Source organism: Mastigoproctus giganteus, chromosome 13 (assembly GCF_048544385.1).
Source record: "Mastigoproctus giganteus isolate SK-2022 chromosome 13, ASM4854438v1, whole genome shotgun sequence".
Lineage (NCBI taxonomy): Eukaryota > Metazoa > Arthropoda > Arachnida > Uropygi > Thelyphonidae > Mastigoproctus > Mastigoproctus giganteus.
The window spans coordinates 12,083,959-12,104,597 of record NC_143587.1 but is presented as its reverse complement, the minus strand read 5'-3'; the positions used below and the strand labels follow the sequence as shown (position 1 = coordinate 12,104,597).

General features: G+C 41.0%; 1 protein-coding gene across 1 annotated transcript in view; it reads left to right on the top strand.

Annotated features, from left to right (window-relative positions):
• Positions 1–20,639, top strand: part of mRpL44 (mitochondrial ribosomal protein L44) — an 89,071-nt gene extending 68,432 nt beyond the window's left edge. The window contains exons 7-9 of the mRNA XM_090387003.1: positions 13,948–14,096; positions 20,119–20,201; positions 20,445–20,639. Of these exons, the coding sequence (XP_090243129.1) occupies positions 13,948–14,096; positions 20,119–20,201; positions 20,445–20,635 (423 nt within the window). The 3' untranslated portion in view covers positions 20,636–20,639. The remainder of the gene's footprint in view (positions 1–13,947; positions 14,097–20,118; positions 20,202–20,444) is intronic.

The window sequence follows — 20,639 nt, the reverse complement described above, 5'->3', positions numbered from 1 at the left end:
TCATTCTCTACCACTGTCAGTGTAGTACCACAGAGTTGATACATTGCTCTGCGGTTGCTGTTTCCCATATGTAGTACTTTACATTTGTCAATGTTAAACTTCATTTGCCACCTCTCAGCCCATCTACTCAACCTTTCCATATAATGTTGCAGCAGCAGCATAGTGTCACTAGTGTCCTTGACAACCCTGCCAACCTTCGTATCATCTGCAAACTTAGACATTAAGCTTGATATATCATCATCAATATCATTTATAAATACAGAAAACAATAAAGGACCCAATACTGAACCCTGAGGGACTCCACTAATAACATTAGTCCACGATGAGCAGTGTCCATTGATTACCACTCTCTGTCTTCTCCCCCTCAACCACCCCTTCATCCATAGCAGCAATTTGCCTCCAATGCCACACTGCTCCAATTTGTGCAGCAGTCTTCCATGTGCAATAGTATCAAAAGCCTTTCTAAGATCCAAGTATATAATATCAAAGTTATTCCCTGCATCCAGTTCTTTTGTGATTGCATCATAGTATCCAATCAAATTGGTCAGGCAAGACTTCCCCTTAACAAAACCATGCTGTGTCCGAGCTATAACTGAAGTCTTTTCTAGATGATCCTGCAGTGCTTCTTTAACCAGTGCCTCCATTAATTTTCCGGGAACAGAAGTTAAACTCACAGGTCTATAATTACTTGTGTCAGCCTTTGATCCTCCTTTGTGAATTGGGGTCACATTTGCACATCTCCAGTCTGTGGGTACCTCCCCTGAGTCCAAGGAAGCTCTCATAATTATGGCTAAGGGTTTGCTTACTTCCTCTGCTGCCTCCTTTAATATAACTGGATAGATCCCATCCACCCCAGGTGCCTTTCTTGTGTTTATCTTCAACAATTTCTCCTCCACTTTACTCTCAGTTATTACAAGATTCTCTAGCTTACTGCCAGAGTTGAATACACCTCTGGCATTCCCCTCGCTGAATAACTCCTCATGTGTGAATGTCGATGCAAAATATTCATTTAGTTTGTTAGCTACCTGATCAGGGTCATCAGCAGTTGACCCATCAATATCAAGTGGACCAATCTGATTCATCCCCTTCCTTCTAGAGTTTACATAAGTAAAGAACTCTTTGCTGTTTTTCTTTGCATTCCTTGCCAAGGATTTCTCGTAATCTGCCTTCGCCTGCCTAACCTCCTTTGTACTTGGTTATAGATCAACTTGTATCTATCATAGGCTTCTGTGTCACATGTTAATTTGTATGTATCCCATGCCTTTTTCTTCTCTGCCATATGCCTCATTAGTTCATCTGACATCCATTTAGGCCTAAAACTTGAACAATATTTCTTAGTTGGTATGTAAAGCCTAGTAGCTTCCAAGATAAGTTCTTTGAATGCTTCCCATTTTGAATTTGCTGTTGGTAACATCATCAGTTGATCCCACTGTATAGAATTTAAATACTGTCTCAGTCCATCGCAGTCGCCTTTACGAAAGCAATAACCCTTCCCTTTACCCCTAATGGTAGTTACCTCTTTGAGTAAATCCCACTTCAGAACACTGTGATCACTGCCACCTAGTGGTTTATTTATCTGCATATTCTTAATGCATGAAGAATCACTACTGATAATCAAATCCCCTCGACGTGTGCACCTGTACGTGGTGAGGGGAGCTCCCAGTGACGCTGCTGGACTTCCAGATTAACATCACTGGGATCCAACGCCCACAGCCCAGGTCCAGGCTTACATCAATGGAATCCGGCGTGTTTGCTGTGCGCCGCGACCCGTGGAAATTCGGAAAGGGGGATCCTGGTGGTTGAGGGGCCCAGCTTCAATACACCACTTTGGCCCCTGCTTCGACGAGACGGGTGGTCCTGGAAGGCCCGGCTAGGATCAATCGGCTAGTAGGCTCGCCTGCGAGGGTCAAACGTGTCAATGCCACGCCCCTACCCTCATGGTCCGAGGGACAGGATTCAGGCTGGCGGCGGTGCGGGTATAGTGTCTGGGTAGCCCTGGCGTCCCACTCCCGAGCGCATTTATTGCATGCCGGGTAGTGGGCGTCCCTTTGGGCTTCGTGGTGGGTGGGGAGCCCGGGCACTGAACCATATAAAAACTCTATGAATCCTGATAAACTAACTTCTTCAGGGGCCCCAACCCCGTCCCTATCTGAAACAATTGAAAAAGAAGCAGATAGCAATATTGCTAATAAGAGGCAGCGAACCGAACTACCATCAAGGCCAGTCCCAAGGTTCTTAATTATGCACTCCACGAATGAAAAACCGATTGGAAAAATGTCACCCTTTTTTATCCAAAAAGGGTTGGATGGGTTAGCAGGTTCACCCAAGTCAGTTAAGAGGCTCCGTTCTGGGGACCTCTTGATTGAAACCAAAAATGACAGGCAGGCATTACATCTACTCCCAGTAACATCAATCGGAGGAATCCCTATAACTGTGACACCACACAGAACACTCAATTCATCGAGAGGTGTCATTTCGGAGTGGGACCTTCTCGACGTAACCGAGGAGGAAATCTGCTCCGAATTAAAACCACAGGGAGTTACTGCCGTCAAGAGAATTACTGCGCGAAGAGATGGGAAAATTGTTAAAACCAGGAGCGTTATCCTGACTTTTAACTCTCCTAAACCTCCTGACGAGATAAAAGCTGGATACATCAACTGTTCAGTGCGTCCATACGTTCCGAACCCTTTACGGTGTTTTAAATGCCAGAAGTATGGACATTCTCAAATGGCCTGCCGTGGAGTCCTTGCATGCACTCGATGCGGTGCAAAGGACCATGAAACAACAGCATGTTCAGCCGCAAAACCCACCTGTATTAACTGTGAAGGCGAACACCCGGCCTATTCACGAGCATGCCAGAGGTGGAAAGAAGAAAAAGAAATTCAACGGCTGAAGGCAGAGCTAAATATATCATACCAGAAGGCAAGGAAATCGGTCAAACCCCTGAATATCAACAAACCTACCTACGCCCAGAAGGTAGCAGGGAGATGTTCTGTCGGAACTCAGACGGACATGACCATTCCTCCAAAGGAGTCTTTCACTCCCATCGCGCGGTATCTCTTAAGCTCTCAAAAATCTGCACAAAAGGACCAATCAGCTGCCACTCCTATATCGGTACCTCCTAATGCTCCACAAGTGACAAAGGTAATTATGAAAGAAAAGAATAAGAAAGGGGAAGTCCCCACTAGTACCCAAGAAAAGATGGATGTTGAGCAGAAGGAGGTACCCGAAGATTCAGTCTTGGAACTCTTTGCGGAGGAGGAAATGGACATGGGACAGCGTCCATTCTTCCCCAAAAAAGATAAATCCAAGACTGATAAAAGTAAGCCCTCAGCACCTCGGAAGCCGCCTAATGGACCCACCAAGCCAAAATAATGGCTAAATTCCTACAATGGAATTGTCGTGGATTCCGGCGAAATATTGATGACATCAAGGCCCTTCTGAAAAAGCACGAGCCAGTTTGCTTTTGCTTGCAGGAGACATATCTAAAGGCAAATGATGATCCCACCATGCACAACATCACATTTTTTCGAAAGGATAGAATTGCTGATGGCTCTGTACATGGGGGAGTGGCTATCCTTGTGGGTAACCAGACCCCAGTGCAGCCCTTAATAATTACAACCAGCATAGAGGCTGTTGCAATTCGCCTTTCAGTGGGATTTTTAATAACTGTGCTCCATTTATTTGCCACCTGGGACTGACATCACCCAGGCAGACCTTGATGATCTAACGCAGCTGCCTCCCCCTTTCTTACTTCTCGGCGATTTTAACGGACATAACACCCTGTGGGGTAGTGCTAACATCAACGGAAGGGGACGAGTCATAGAGCGTATGCTCAATGACAATGACCTTTCCCTTCTAAATACTGAAACAAACACCTTCTTCCACATGCCTACCCGTACTTTTTCTGCCATTGAGCTCTCTATCTGCTCCCCTTCTCTACTCCCTTCACTCACCTGGGAAGTGGAGGAGAATCCATACGGAAGTGATCACTTCCCTGTGATAACCTCGTTACACAGTGGGAGACCATGTCTTCCCTTCAGGTTACCACGGTGGAAGATTGATCAGGCTGACTGGACTGCCTTCCAACATCAGGCAATTTTTGATCTTAGCACAGTCAGTCAAGAGCCTATCAATGGTGCAGTTAAGTACATCACAGAACATATTGTCCAAGCAGCTGGAATGCTGTTCCAAAAACATCTGCCCGGTTTCCACCATTTCCCAAACCTTGGTGGAATTCACAATGCACAGCAGCAAAAAAGGCTCAAAACAAAGCGTGGGGGATATTTCGCCGATATCCTACCACGAACAACCTTATAGCCTTCAAACGTGCACGAGCCAAAGCACGCTACATCCATCGTCAGAGTCAAAAGGAATCGTGGATCCGTTTTACATCATCTATTAACCAGTCTACCAACTCTAAGGTAGTCTGGGATAAAATCCGGAAAATGAAGGGAAAATATACATCCCACCCTTCTTCAATCCTAGATTATAATGGATGCGCTATTGCAGATCCAACTGCAATAGCCAATGCTCTTGGGGAAACATTCTCTAACATCTCTGCAACATCTTCGTATTCCCCAGAGTTCCTGGTCCTGAAATATAAAATCGAAAAACAGGCACTTAACTTTAAATCTAAGAGCATTTATCCCTACAACGGGGATTTCACTATTCAGGAACTGAAAAGAGCCCTCGCTCTTTCCAAAGCAAGTGCCGTTGGACCAGATGGCATCCATTATGAAATGATTAAACATCTTTCACCAAAATCTATGGATTGTCTGCTCCATCTGTATAACAGAATCTTTACTGAAGGGCAGTTTCCGGACTCCTGGCGAAAGGCAATCGTTCTTGCCTTTCCTAAGTCAGGAAAGGATCCAAAAGTCACCACCAATTATCGTCCTATTGCTCTGACTAGCTGTCTGTGCAAAATCCTGGAGAGAATGGTTAATTCTCATTTAATTTGGTATCTTGAAACAAATGACCTTCTCTCGAACATCCAGTGCGGCTTCCGAAGGAACCGGTCCACTTTGGACCATCTTATTAGATTGGAAGCATCCATCCGGGATGCTTTCCTAAAACGCGAACACTTGGTGTCGGTGTTCTTTGACATGGAGAAAGCGTATGACACAACTTGGAGATTTGGCATCTTAAAAGATCTGCATAGCCTTGGCCTTAGGGGGCAACTCCCCATTTTTATTAAAAACTTTTTAGCCAATCGATCTTTCCAAGTTCGTGTGGGATCCTCACTCTCTCGTTCCTTCAGCCAAGAGGAGGGAGTACCACAAGGATCAGTATTAAGTGTCATGCTTTTTGCCATCAAAGTCAATTCAATCACAGAACAACTTCCTCCAACTGTAAACTGTGCCCTCTATGTTGATGACTTTAGCATATTTTGTCAGTCATGCAACATGAGGGTTATTGAAAGACAACTGCAGAAAGCTATTGATCGCCTCAACTCCTGGGCTCTTGCTAATGGCTTCAGGTTCTCGCCGGAGAAGACCGTTTGCGTACACTTTTGTCGTAAGCGTAATCTTCATCCTGAACCTGAATTAAAGCTCGGACAAAATGCAATTCCAGTAGCAGCGGACACAAAATTCTTGGGACTCGTATTCGATAAAAAGCTGACCTTTCTGGATCACATCCGTCAACTCCGCACAAAGTACACAAGAGGGCTGAATATTCTGCGCTCTCTTTCCTCAACATCTTGGGGTGCGGATCGTGCACTTGTACGATCCAGACTGGATTACGGGTCCCTGGTATACAATTCGGCCAATCGATGGCTCAATCCTGTCCATCATCTGGCTCTCCATATCGCTATTGGAGCATTTCGAACATCTCCCGTCCAGAGCTTATACGTCGAAGCAAACGAACCACCGTTATCACTTCGACGTAAGCAGTTGTCTCTAAAGTACGCCTTAAAACTGAAATCCCTGCCAGACCATCCTACATGGCCATTCGTTTTTGAGCCACGATGGAAAAATTTGTACAACACCCATAAGACTGCCAATCGTCCTTTTGGTATTTGTCTTCAAGAGCTACTCAAAGAACTTAATATTAAGGTAGACAAGGTTGCCCAAACACCAAAGCAACCCCTTCCACCCTGGAATGCTCGTGTTCCAACATGTGACTTGTCCCTCAGAAATTGGGGAAAGTCGGACACTCCATCATCTGTCTACCTGCAGCTTTATTCAGCACACCGAGCTGAACATTCTGACTTCGCGCCAGTTTACACAGACGGTTCGAAGTCGGAATCATATGTGGGATCTGCTGCTGTCTTTACAGACAGCACTACATCGGAGCAGATTCCCTCTGAATGCAGTATATTTACTGCAGAGCTGCATGCTATAGAGTTAGCCTTGGATCACATTAGTGAATGCCAATACCAACGGTTCATTTTATACAGTAAACCCCCGCTATTCGCGGGGGTTACGTTCCTGAGAAATTCGCGAATACTGAGTTATGGCTCCCATAGTAATAAAGGGATTCCGTTGCAAAGTATGAAATAATATAAGAAAAACTAGTCTAAAATTTTGTCTATGTATGTATTATATGTACCTTCATAATATGACATGTACATAGACAGTACATAGTGAAATGCAAGCATATGGCATCGAAATAAAAATAACAAACAATTTAATATTAAATGTAATATTTATTAGAAATTTCAAACCAGCGCCTTTGCTAGCAAAAAAAAAAACATCCCGCCAGTGCTATCACCAGTTTCGCTAAAGTGTTGATAGAGGAGTTTTGCCTTTTCGCGAATGATGAGTGAACTTAACGGAATTTTATTTCGAGTTCGGTCTTCTATCCACAGATTTAAAGCCTTTTCCATTTTTTCTAATTTAACATCACGAGTTACAGAGCAAATTTTTGAAGCAATTAGCACGTTTTCACGGACACTACGGCGGATTTTTTCTTCCGATTCCTTGATTGATCGTACCATTGACTCATTGATTTTATAATGTTTTGCCACTGAGGAGACACTTTCACCATTAGAAATTTTGTCTAATAACTCAATTTTATTCGCTAATGTTATCACCTTCTTTGATATTTTCACATATCTCTTTTTATTCGTAGCCATATTTTTGTAGGGGTTAGAAAGAACTTGTCCACAATAAAGTCACTTTCTTCCTTTAACACACTCGAAAAAGTCTGTTTTACACTGCAAAACGGTAGATTTATCATTTTTGTAAGCATATCAATTTATAAATTGATAAATTTATTCAGTTTATAAGCATATAAATTAAAAGCAAACGACGAAACCTTCCATGACTAACACATACTGAACAAAGATTACCGAGAAACATCCACGCTCGCGATTTTTTCACCACTCTCCCCCCACCCACTGAGCGCTGTTTTGACCGGGAAAGATAATTTTAGCCACGCCCATGTTTTTTATGGCGGAAAATATTCACGGCGATTTAAAATTCACATTTTTTCAGGTTTCATTTTATATTAAATCGGCGATCGCGAATACGCAAAACCGCGAATACAGATACCGCGAATAGCGGGGGTTTGCTGTACTCCGATTCTCTCAGCGTGTTACAGGCTTTAATATCTGTAAGATATAATCCTCATCCAGTTCTGTCTAGTATTCAGCAGAAGATTCACTTCCTCCTCGGACGTGAATATAATATCCGCTTCTGCTGGATTCCCAGCCACATTGGGATTAGGGGAAATGATTTGGCTGACGCCGCAGCCAAATCAGCAATTCCCAATAATAACCGCTGCCTGTCAGTCCCCTATACAGACTACAGGCAAATAATACACCAAAAGATATATTCCCAATTGCAGGATTCGTGGAATAGACAGACTGAAATTATATCGTATAAAGCCTGTTATTGAACCGTGGCAGTCTAGTCTGCGCAGGAATCGTAAGGAGGAAGTTGTTCTTGCCCGGACCCGCATAGGACACAGTCATTTAACTCATTCGTTTTTGCTGAGGGCTGATGACCCTCCTATGTGTGAGTCGTGTGGCACAATTTTAACGATCAGACACCTTTTAATTGACTGTCCAGATTTTAGCAGCACCCGTTTTACCGCTTTTAATCATCTGACTGAGCCTTATACATTCAGTCAGATTTTATCCAACAATGACAATGTGTCTGCGATTTTTAGCTTTTTGAAAGCAATAAATGTTTTTAATCGTATTTAAAATTTATATGTTGTTGTTACCTCTTTTATTGATTTATCTTTTTTATATATTTATTTTTAGATCTGGACATGGTGGCCTAATTAATTAGGTCACTGAGATGTTAAATTTTTACCTGGTCTTGGCGCATTATAGCCCTAGTTGCTAATGCACCAATAAAATCGAAATCAAATCAAAATCATAATCAAATCAAGAATATTACTCCCTCTAGTTGCCTCCCAAACATGCTGATGTAGTAAACAATCATCCAATAAATCCACAAAAGCCTTGCTAGTGTGTGAGTGACCAGCCCCCAAATTCCAGTCAATATCTGGGAAATTAAAATCCCCCATTATAATACTCTCTGATTTACTGGCCCACTCTATTACTCTGTACAGTTTCTTATTATATTCATCAGAGTCATTAGGCCTATAGCACACTCCTACTCTCAATTTTGATCTCCCAATGCTTATGTCACACCAAACTGACTCGACACTGCACTGTCCAGCAATGTCGACTGGCTTCACTTCCTTGGATTTTATGTATTTCTTAACTAATAGCATAACCCCTCCTCCCTTCCTATCCTGTCTATTCTTTCTGTAGACATTGTACTCCCCAAATTCCAGTTCTGCATTCCTTATATCTGTGTGACACCATGTCTCTGAAATCCCAACAATATCTGCCTTTGATGTTTTGAGCAATACCTCAAATTCATCAAATTTATTTACTAAACTCCTAGCATTGGTGTACACGCAAGGATACATGCACCTGCTCTTCCTCTTAGCCACCCTAACACAACCCATGTGTTTACTTGTACCCCCATGATTCCCAGCAGTCTCTGAAATATCCTGCATCTTATTTTCCAGGCTGCTGCTCATTCCAATAGAAGCAGTGCAAGAATCACTTTCTCCTTTGCCAGTGGCTACTCTTAATCTATTAGTCCTTGTATCCCCCCCAATCTAGCAGTTTTCCGACCCACCTAACACTGCCTCGATAGCATCAGCAAACATTCTTGCGCCCTTTCTATTTAAGTGTATCCCATCCCTGTAAAAGCAGTCTCTCCTGTTAACAAGTACGGACCAGGATGAAAAAAAAATTCTATCCCTTGAACCCTGCACAATCTTTCCAGGGCCGAATTAATCGACAGGGATCTCTTCATATACTCCCTCCTATCGTGTCTGGGCAGAATTGCAGACACTTTCAAATTCAACCCTAATTCACAGCTTTTTTTCATCAGTGACCAGTACTTGTTAAGTAATTCCGCCGGTCTCCTACTCTTAATATCATTAGTGCCAACGTGTACAACTATATCACCTTTTGTGCCCTTAAAAGATGATATCCGCTCTACGTCATCAACCTTTGCCCTTGGCAGACATACCCTGGTCCTGTTCCATCTATCCTTTTTACAAAGCATGTTTCCCGTTTCCCTGACAATAGAGTCACCAACAACTACTAGTTACTTTGGGACCAGTGCATTCTGTCTTGGGGGCTGACGCTGTGTTGCGCGATGACCAAGTTCAGGCTCTGGCATTGGTGTGGGCAGCTGAGAGCTTGATGGGCCCCTCACTTGTAATCCTTCAAGGGCATCCACCCTGTCCTTCAAGCTCTCATATAGGCCCATAACAACGCTGAGTTGTCGCCTGATTTCCTGAGATTATCACCAAGTTGTGATCTGTGGCGCCTAAAGGACCACTCACTTCGACTGTGTACTTAGAAGGGTTGTTTGTGAGAAAAAGATCAAGCGTGTTGGTGTATGGTTAGGATTGTCTGGTATTCTTGTAGGTAAATGAACAATCTGTGCAAGGTCATTGCAAAAGTCTCAGCATCTTTACCAGTTGGGTCGTTGTGACTAGGACAGAAGCCAGCTGGAGTTGTGAACATTAAAATCACGAAGTGGAAATGGACATCATTCAGATTAGAATTGAGACCACACATATTTGTGAATAGAAGTAAGAAGTGTTTGGGAGGTTTCAATATTTTTCAGGTAAGCTTACTCTATTAGTTTAACAATTCATGGCGTATTCAATAGTAAGAAAAATGCTGTATGAAGTAATGAAATTTTTGGATGTGGCATACACATGGTAAGAATATACCCAGATCCTTGACATAACGTGATCTTGACAATGCCCGTGCATACCCACTACTTGGACTCCCTCCAGTCATTATCTCGTAGAGTAGAGGTAGCAAGATTATAGACTAGCTGATCTGGAAGCCTCCTAAAGAGTTACCAATAAGTTCAGTCCGGTGTACTAACTAGCGGCCTGCCTGTGAACACCATTTTAGAGCTGTACCCTCGAAATGTAAGATTGGATTCGCATGATTACCATCATAACCTCAAAAGTCATTAGTCATACTTCATGATGGAAGAGACGGGGAAGGGTTGACCGGAACTTAGCTCTGCAGACTGAACATGGGTTCCAGCCTCCAATAAGCAAAGTGGTGGTATTGCACCAGCTGATGAGAGTCATCTACCTCCTAGTATTGCCTGGTATGGGGCAGCATTCCTCAATGTGGTGTGGGTGCCACACCTCGACCCATGCTCATGTTGGTTCACACCTGGGTGGTTACCCACAGTGTGCTTGTGCATGGAGGTTATACCCAGGATTACTAACAGTCCCACACTCGTGAAGGGGCAAGCAGGGGATTTGGTTCAGACCGTCTGGACTTCACCGAAATTGGATCCACTTGACTTGAGTGTCACCCGAATATCAGTTCCATCAGCACTTTAGACTCCCAGTTAGCAAGTACAGCTTGTTTGGCACATCTGAGAGAATGTCTGTAACAACCTCAAGGACTGTATATTTAAAAGTGTTATTTACAGTCAAACTTGTGTCCTTCTTTATGGACCACCCTGCATAATAGTATATTCCTTGTTTTTATCCAACCTAAACAGCTTCTCTATTACAAGAAAACTGATATCAACGAGTTGGGAGGAGTAAATTAAATACTTATACATGGCATGAGTAAATTAAATACTTATACATTGCCTAAATGGGGATAGAAGTTACTATCATTATTTGAGTTGTAATAACATTGAAATAATAATATAAAGTCGAACTTCCCTATAACGAATTCAATAAATCCGGCAAAAAAAATCGTTATAGAGAAATTTCGTTATACAGAGAATATCTTTTTTATTAGAAATTATCTAATTAGAAAATTAAAATGAATCTACATTTATTTTTAATATATTTTATTTCAAAAATACTTATTTAAATTATGTGTACACAATTTTCGCCGGTAAATATCACAAATTAAAAAAATTTGTAATTTTCATTTGCACAGTACAATTAAAAAATTATCTGATTCTCAAAGAAAACCTCACATTTGTTTAGAGCTTTAAAAACATTATCAGGAACATTTTCACAAAACTGTAGACCCATACGCACCTTTTTAAAAGCGTTAATTATTTCTTCGCGAGTTGGCTTTTCTACGGGTTGTTCTGATGCGTCTTCAGTGTCATCGTTAATTTCTTCGTGATCATGGTCGCGTCTAACAATGTTCAGCAGTATTTCATCTTCATTTGGATGTTCTGCTGTGATCTACATAAACATAACTATCCAGTGTTATTTCATTTTCGATGTTTCCAGACGATTCTAATAATGTCCAAAAGTTTTTAAGTTGTGAAAGGGGCAGTTCATCTTGTTCGTCCAGTCGCTGTTCGACTTCTGTATTCAATGAAAATCCCGCTTTCAAAAAACAATTTTGAATAGTGTATTCAGTGATATCGTTTGTCCAAACTTTTGCCAGTTCAGAGATGCAATCTGTAAGGTTAATTGTAACCTCCAAGTTTCTATTTTCTGATAACGCATTGACAATCTTCATTATTATTCTCTTTCGATAATGAAATTTAAAATTTTTAATAATGCCTTGGTCCATTGGCTGGAGTTTTGACGTTACGTTTGGTGGTAAAAACAACTTCACACTTTTAAGTTTGGCAGAAATATTGGCAGGATGTGCAGGACAGTTGTCAGTTACCAACACGATTTTCCTTTTTTCTTTTGTTATACGCTTATCTAGTTTTAATATCCATTCTTCAAAAATATCACTTGTCATCCATGCTTTTTTATTAATAGGTGTAGTCAACTTCCAAAGATTTTGTGCCTCTAAAACATCTTGGTTTTTTTGATATTCCGATGACTAAAAGTCTTAATTTTTCACTTCCTGTCATATTTGCTCCAGCTAGCACAGTGATTCTTTCTTTGCTTTGTTTTCCGCCAAAACATTTATCATCCTTAAAAGCAAGTGTTCTATTCAGTAAACATTTAAAGAATAAACCCATTTCGTCAGCATTAAAAACATCCTTACGCTCATATTCTTCCAAAATCTTTTTTAAGGTATTGTTCCTCCAACTGTTGCAATCTTCTTCGCTTACATTAACACTTTCTCCACAAATAACCTTTTCCACAATTCTGTGGCGCTTCTTAAATTTATCTAGCCACCCAGTGCTTGCATTAAATTCTGTATTTTCACAGTGACTGTGCAAATTTCAGAGCTTGTTGCTTAATTATTAGGCCCGATATTGGGATATTCTTTTCACGTATCATTTGCACCCATTTTAGAACAGCTTTATCAACATCTTCGTATATACACAACTTAATTCGCTTCTTGTCTGCTCCTCCTTCAATTGCATTTAAAATTGATTCTCAATTTTTTTAAAATCGTAGATAAACTGCTTCCAGGTATGCCATATTTCTCCGCAACATCTTTTTTCTTAAAACCCTGGTCAATATCATAACAATCTTTGCTTTATCATTAATACTTAAACACTTTCTCTTCGACATTGTTTCCGCAATTATAAAAATTACTCTACTGCAGTTCTTGCCGATACATACACCGCAAACTTTGCTGCGCTGGCCATATAGTGAATTGTTAGTACTGTACTGCCTACTCAATGGCGTTCGCGTGCCAATTCAACGGTATCACTCCCTTTGAAGAAATATACGACTTTGTGAATTTTTTTTATTCTGCTTTCATTCGTATATACACGAAAGAAAATTTATGGTTAATGTATGCTGTATGTTACTTTTCAGAAAAAAAAATACAAGAGCATATAGCCTATGTGATTGATGACAAACGAAATAAAAATAAAAAAAAAATTCATGAAAACCATCTACTGGGAGTCCAGTTAGACGAAAACGGACATACCATATAATGATTGACAGGAAGGTCACGTGGTACAGTTGAGGTGAGAAGCGAATGTCACTCAGTAGGCGTTACTAAAAACCGACTATGGTAGCATTCTGTGTATTGCTGCCACAGCATGCTAAAGGTTTACTGCAGCGAATTTCGTTTTTCCGCTGAGCTAACATCAATTTACAAATCTACCCTATTTATTGTAAAGTTTAAGACCACTTTTAAGAAAACCCATTTGGTTTAATAACTGTAACAAAAATGAAACAAAGACCCTCCTACAAGCGTCAATAGCCACAAGTGTTCACTAAAAGGATGATTATTTAATTCCAGATGCTAATGCGCAATTTCGGAAGGAAGGAGGCAGTATATTTGAGTGACTGTTTAGCAATAAATGCTTAAAAATCTTCAAAACTGCTTTTACTAATTTTTTTAAAAATTCATTATAGAGAGACTAACACTTCGTTATATGGGGTTAATTTTACATGTAATTTTGTTTCAAGGTGCAATGTTTTGCGAAAAAATTTGTAATATAGAGAAATTCGTTAAATAGAAGTTCGTAATAGAGAAGTTCCACTGTATATATATATATTTAAGATTTAATTTTATGTGCATTTAATAATTTTAATTATGGAATTTTGATTGATTACTGGATGGGATTTGGTATTTATTTGGTATTTTAGGATGAGCACCGAGCTCAGCAGTTTGTCCAAGATTTCATACTGACTCAGTTAGTAGGTAAGGAACTAGCTGACATCTGGGTTATTCCTAATCCAAAAGCTGTACTTATTTCTATCCTAAAGAGGCATAACAGAAGTCCACCTGAGCCAAGGTTGGTATATATTTTAATCTAAAAATAAAAAAATCATAAATAAGAAAGTATGTTACTAGTATGAATAAACATTTTGCTAGGTATGTGCTAGGTATATATATGTATCTGCTTATTTATTTATGAAAAAAGGCCTACGTACCCAGGATTCATGCTTAAAGTAACAATGTTGTGCCACTGGGAAAAAACAAACCGGTTGTAGTTAAAATTCGTTTAATAAACAAAAACTTTTTTGTTTTAAAAAACTTGTTTTTTGATGCAACAAAAGTAATAAACACAAAAACTTTCAGATGGGGAGATGTTCTTTGTCAATTGTCACTGTGACCATTATTGTAAAAATACAGAATATCATGTTCACGCCATGGTGGTCATGCATGGTGAAAATCGCATGCTGCAGGTGCTTGCAACAATTAGCTGGTTGAAGTGGAGACTTGCAGTTGTAGCTGCAATATTTGGGAATGCTCTGAGCACCAATGCTTGTCAGCTAGGAGGATGAGATTGATGCGACATCCTCTGTTCTGGTTAAACGAACCGCTACAACATGAGGTGTGTTGTGTTTTTAGGGTCAAGCGGCACCAGGGGTTCCCCCCATCTCCGCCTAGTTTACATTGTGGTGTATTACAGTACACTGTAAATGCCAGAGATTTAAAAGTGTATGGATCTTGGATCGTGTAATGTCGTGTACCATTGTTCTTCTGGCCATTTAGCCGCTGGACCCCTGTTGGGATCCAACGTTGCCCCACTTACGCCCCGTGGAGGCAGGCCAGGAACCCCGTAGACTTAGTTTACTCTGGCAGGTCCTGCCGCTTAGTTTCCTGAGATTTCGGCGGCTAGGACCAAAAAAAAAACTTTGGGTGGCATATTCCAATGATCATCAAGAAAATAAAATAAAGTGTTATTTGCGTTGACGTGGGGATATTATCGCTTTAATTTCTTAGACTGAATGCTGGGCGTATGGCGGTTTTGATGTGTGGGGCTTTGCTAGCGTGAAGATAGAGGGGAGGGAGACAGAAGACTGGGGGAAAAGGCAGAAGTATGGAGCCAATAGAGAAGGCGGCCCCAGTTTCAGTGGGCATGCCCATGCCCCACCAGAGAGGAAACAAGGGATGGCGAGAAGGCGGGACCATGTGGCCGTCCCCTCCTCCCGGGGAGTTAGGAATTATAGGTGAAGAGGGCTAGAGTGCCCTCTTCAGGTCTCCAATATGGTCTTTGTCTCACGTCTGTTTCTCTTCATTGTCACTCATGGGGCAAGCCGCATACTTGTGTTCCTCTTTCTTTGGTCATCATCATTGGTTGATATCCCCGTCCTTAGTTTCTCGTATTCCTTGGTGTCCATATTTGGTTTCATTACTCCTGTTGGCCTTGGTGGATGGCTATTTGTAGTTTCCTTCTGGAGAAGACGTCCTGGGCAAAGTGACTAAAGGCCGCAAATTCTTCTGGTGTGTCCAGGAGATGGTGTTCCTGGGTGTTAAGGATGTATTTAATTCTCGTGATCATTTGACATCTGATGTCTTCGTATATTTCACACTGATGCATAACGTGATGCCATGTTTCTAGTTCGCCGCAGAGACAGTGTGATTCCTCGATTATGCCCATGGCATTTAATTTGGCCTTGAAAGGCCCGTGGCCGGTGAGTAGAAAAGTAGTGTTTAGGCCTGGGTACAGCCATGCGGGAGCCTTGGGATACAGCTTGGTCACTTGGGAAATAAATTTTTTTACAACATGAGGTATGGAGCGATTCCAACCAGACGTGGCGGGATAGGTCAATAATCTTGATGTTGCGGCGGATATGGACCAGAAGTGCTCAGCAATCGCCAAGTGATCCACGTCTGCTGGATGGATGTCTTTCTCTTGCTCAGAGACCTGATTACTGAGTCTTCTGCCAATTTCCCCAATATAGCAGCCAGTGCAATCGTGGTAGGAAATACGGTACACTAATCCACTCTGCAGTAGGGAGGGAACTGGTGTCTTAACCCTTGAAACGAGGGATGATCACAACCTTCTCCCTGGAAGTTGTAAACACTTTATCCCAATTTCTAGGGTCTTACAGGTTCATGGGATAATGTTTACAACTTCCAGAGAGAAGGTTATGGTCCCTCGTTTCGAGGGTTTAAGACAACAGTTTCTCCCCCTACTGCAGAGTGGATTAGTGTACCATATTTCGGCAGAAGACTCAGTAATCGGGTCTCTGAGCACGAGAAAGCCATCTGTTTGGCAGACGCCGATCACTCAGCAATTGCTGAGCACTTCTGGTCTATACCCAGCACAACATCGATCCATGCCGCAATGTCGAGATTATTGACCGATCGTGCCACTACTGTCGCCATGTCTGGTTGAAATCCCTCCACATCTTGTGTTGTAGTGGTTCCTTTAACCGGAACAGAGGATGTCGCATCAATCCCATCACTGAGGCAACCATCCTCCCAGCTGAGAAACGGTGCTCAGAGCATTCCCAAGAATTGCAGCTACAACTGCAATTCTTGGGAATTGCAGTTGTAGCTGCAACTGCAAGCCTCCACTTCAAACCAGCTAATTGTTGAAAGCACTTGTAGCACATGATTTTCACCATGCATGATCAAACATGGCATGCACATGATATTCTGTATTTTTACAATAACGGTCACAGTCGCAACTGAAGGTGCGACTCCGTAGCCAGGTGGGAAGGAGCAGCAGTGCGTAGCACGCTTCTTGATTAGACCGGGGTTCGAGCCCGTCACCACCAAATACGGAGGATGCGGAAAGGTCAGGGAATGACCACCGCATATCATGGAGCAATATGGCCTTAGTTGCTAATGCTCCTGAAAAAAAAAATAAATAATGCAACTGAAGAAGGACATCCCAAAGCTTTTGTGTTTATTACTTTTGTTTTTTGTTCCAAATCTAGAGCCAATAAGGTCTGAAATGGTGCCATCTGGGTGGTGTTATCCACCAAGAATAAGTGCCAGTAGTCACTATCCATCAATGAAGCGTTACAATCGCTGCATGAAAATCAGTGGAATACTTGGGAATGCGTAGTGAAAATCACTTAAGTATATATCATCTCATGCCTTCACAAGTTGCCACGATATTGCACTATCTCGAATAAGTAATGCTTCCTTAATGGAGAAGACTAGTGTTACTTATTCTCAGTTTTACCACCACCCAGATGGCACCGTTTGCAAAATGGTATGGGATAAGATACTCTGTTATCCACATACTGCCCCTATTAGAATTAGGAAAGCAAAAAAGGAAAGTGTAGGAAAGTGATAGTAGGAGAGGAAGAAGAAGAAATGCCATCTAAAGAGGAAAGGACAGTTACTCCTCGTATACACACACACACACACACGCCACTCAAAAACTCAAACTCTTCGAATAGCCAACACTTTCCCCAGTAGAGAAAACTGTTGTTATCTATACTCGGAAACTCCGGCAGCATCAGGTTCTCCCTGGTGACCATTTCAAGGCTATTTGGCCCTTCAGCGGTGTTTGGGTAGATACCTTGGTGTTGCAATGAAGACTACTGTCACTTATTCTCGCTGGTTACCACCACCCAGATGCCACCGTTTCAGAGCTTATTGGCTTTTCATCTTCCCCATTGCCGACCGGGCTAGCCAGGTGGGTTAAGTGCCTGCCTGGCTACCCAAAGGTCGCAGGTTCGAATCCCGCCTCGGGCTTGGATATCACGATGGTGCCGCACCTCCGGTTACGGTTGGATTTCACAGCCACGATACACGAAGGAAGCAGGAAAAAAACTTGTTCCTTTGTGTATTGCTCACATCATACGAATTAAATAAATAAATCTTCCCTATTGGTGAAGCCTTACTTATTCGAGGTAGTGCAACATCATGGCAACTCATGAAGGCATTCACAATATGAGATACTTAAATTATGCGAATTTGTAACTACTTAGTAGTTGGCTACATATAAACATGATGCTATAGCACAAACCTATATGTTAGTTCTTATTTGTAACCTGAGGCTACTGCCCTAAATAAATTATGTAATTCTTAATTACTGTACACCATCAGGCATCTCTCATATTGTGGCGTTATACTTTGCAACTGGGTTGTCATCATTACAACACCAGGGTATCTACCCATCTACCACAGAAGGACCAAATTGCCCTGAAATGGTGCCGTCAGGGGATCTTGATGAAGTTCTCGTTACCATGAATAGGTAACAACAAAATCATCATCAGCCATCCATTTTCAATTCACTGCAGGATGAAGGCCTCTCCAGCAACTTTCCAGTTCCTTCTGTTTTGTGCAATGGCGATCCATGCCGTTGTCTTCCAGGTTTTCTTCTAGCTCCTCTTGGGTACCATTCTGTTATTTTCTTAGTCCATCTGTCATCATGTCTCCGAGCTATGTGTCCTGCCCAAGACCATTTTAGTTCTTTAGTTTTGATAAGACTATCCTTTATTGGAGTTTGCTGCCTAATCCATGTGTTTCTCTTCTTATCTAACAGTCTGATTCCCAATATAATTCGTTCCATTCTTTGCTATGTAGTTCTCAGCTTCTCTTCCATTCTTTTGGTGAGTGCCCAAGTTTCACTTTCATAAGTCATGGTGGAGAGTATACATTGGTTCATTATATTTTACGTTTAAGACAAACTGGAATATTGCTCCTCAGTATGTGACTATATTTCCTGAATGCTATCCATCCAAAATTTATTCTTCTCTTGACTTCCAGCCATTTATCATTGTTACAACTAATGACATGTCCCAAGTAAGTATATGATTTTCGATTACTGCTCCTTCAATAATTATATCCCTTTCTATGGCATACTTGTTCATCATTACTTTTGTTTTAGCCATATTCATCTTTAATCCAAAATCCTTACTAACTCTGCATAACTGATTAAGGTTTTTCTCTAATTCTTTGGGATCATGGCTTAGGTACTATCCATTCACTCCTTTGTGCAACCAGTCTAATCTTCTGAAAGCTTCCTCACAGGCAGCAGTAAACAACTTTGGAGATATTGTGTCTCCTTGTCGAACTCCTTTCTCAATTTTAAATTTGCCACTGTCTTTGTCTAGTCTAATAAAGGAGGTAGCGTTCTCATATATTTTCTTCAAAATCATAATATATGGGGTATTGCTCTGCCTTGTCTTTCCAGTGCTCATAACATTGCCGTATGCTGTATGGAGTCAAATGCCTTTTCATAATCCACAAATGGCAGGCATAATGGTGTTTTATATTCATTTGCTTTCTCCTTTAGCTGTGATATTACGTGAGGGTGATCCATAGTTGAGAATCATGTCCTAAAGCCAGCTTGCTCTTTTGGTTGATTCTCATCAAGTATTCACCCTTGTGAACAACTTGTAGATGTGGGATAACAAGCTAATCAGTCTATAATTTCCAATTTCTGATTTATCTCCTTTCTTATACAGCAAAACTATGATTGCATTATTCCACTCCTTGAGTGTCACACCTTTTCTAATGCATTTTGTGAAGAGTCCTGTCAGTTTCTGTGTCATGTCTGTTCCTCTCAATTTTAACAACATTACAGTAACTTCATCTTCCCCTGGGGCTGTCTGATTCTTCATTTTCTTCAATGCATGTTCTACCTCATCAGGAAGAATATCAAATATGTCGTATGTGTTACTAATTTGTGAACCATTACTGACATTCCTCAAGATTCTGAAAATTCCACAAGGCTTTCACCAATTCCAATATTTCCCCTTTCTGCACTGTTTTGTCTCTTTCCAACCTTAGCATTGAAGTCCCCCATAATAATAGTGTAGTGGGTTTTCTGCTCATCTAGAAGACTCAATTTCAATGTACATTTCTTCAATCTCTTCATCATCGTGGCTCAACATTGGTGCATAAATTATTATAATCTTAGAAATTCTGAATAGTAGTCTTGACATCCTTGGTGATGTGCTTTTGAATTCCAAAATGTTTTTTGTGAATTTTTGAATAACTGAAATACTAATACTAAACTGTATTGACTATACATATAATTTGCAACTTAATCTGTTTACAGAATTTAAAACTATTTTTATCATCTCTTATAGCTGTAGGGCTTCATTTTTTTTTTGTAGGCTGTTATGGGAGGCTGGAAGGAATACATTAGAAGCTGTCTTTCATGTAGGAATGTACAGCGACAAACAGTATTTAGGACAAGGTAAGGATTAATTTTTAATGGTGTAAAACTGTGAAGGTGTTTCGGGTCAAGACTGATGGATCTTTTTGGAAGTGTTTTTAAACATAACTAATGAATGGAAATATATCACAATAGTTCTGTTAACTAATAAAAACCTTAACCCACATGAAAAGTGAATTTTTGAAATAAGTAAAAGATGATAATATTTTATCTTTTAAAAAAACTATAAATATAAATGTGATTTAATATTTTCATCTTTTGCAGGAGCTGGTGAAACATTAGGGATAGCAGAGGAGATGGCAGCACATAACTGTTTATGGCGGCTATTTGATTTGACACTTGCTCTTGATCCCCTTCCATTTAAACATCAGAGCAAATGGTTCCATATAGACAAAAATAAAGTTAACCAACTTCTTTCAGAGTGGAAAACTGAAAAACTATACCTGAGAGCTTAACAAT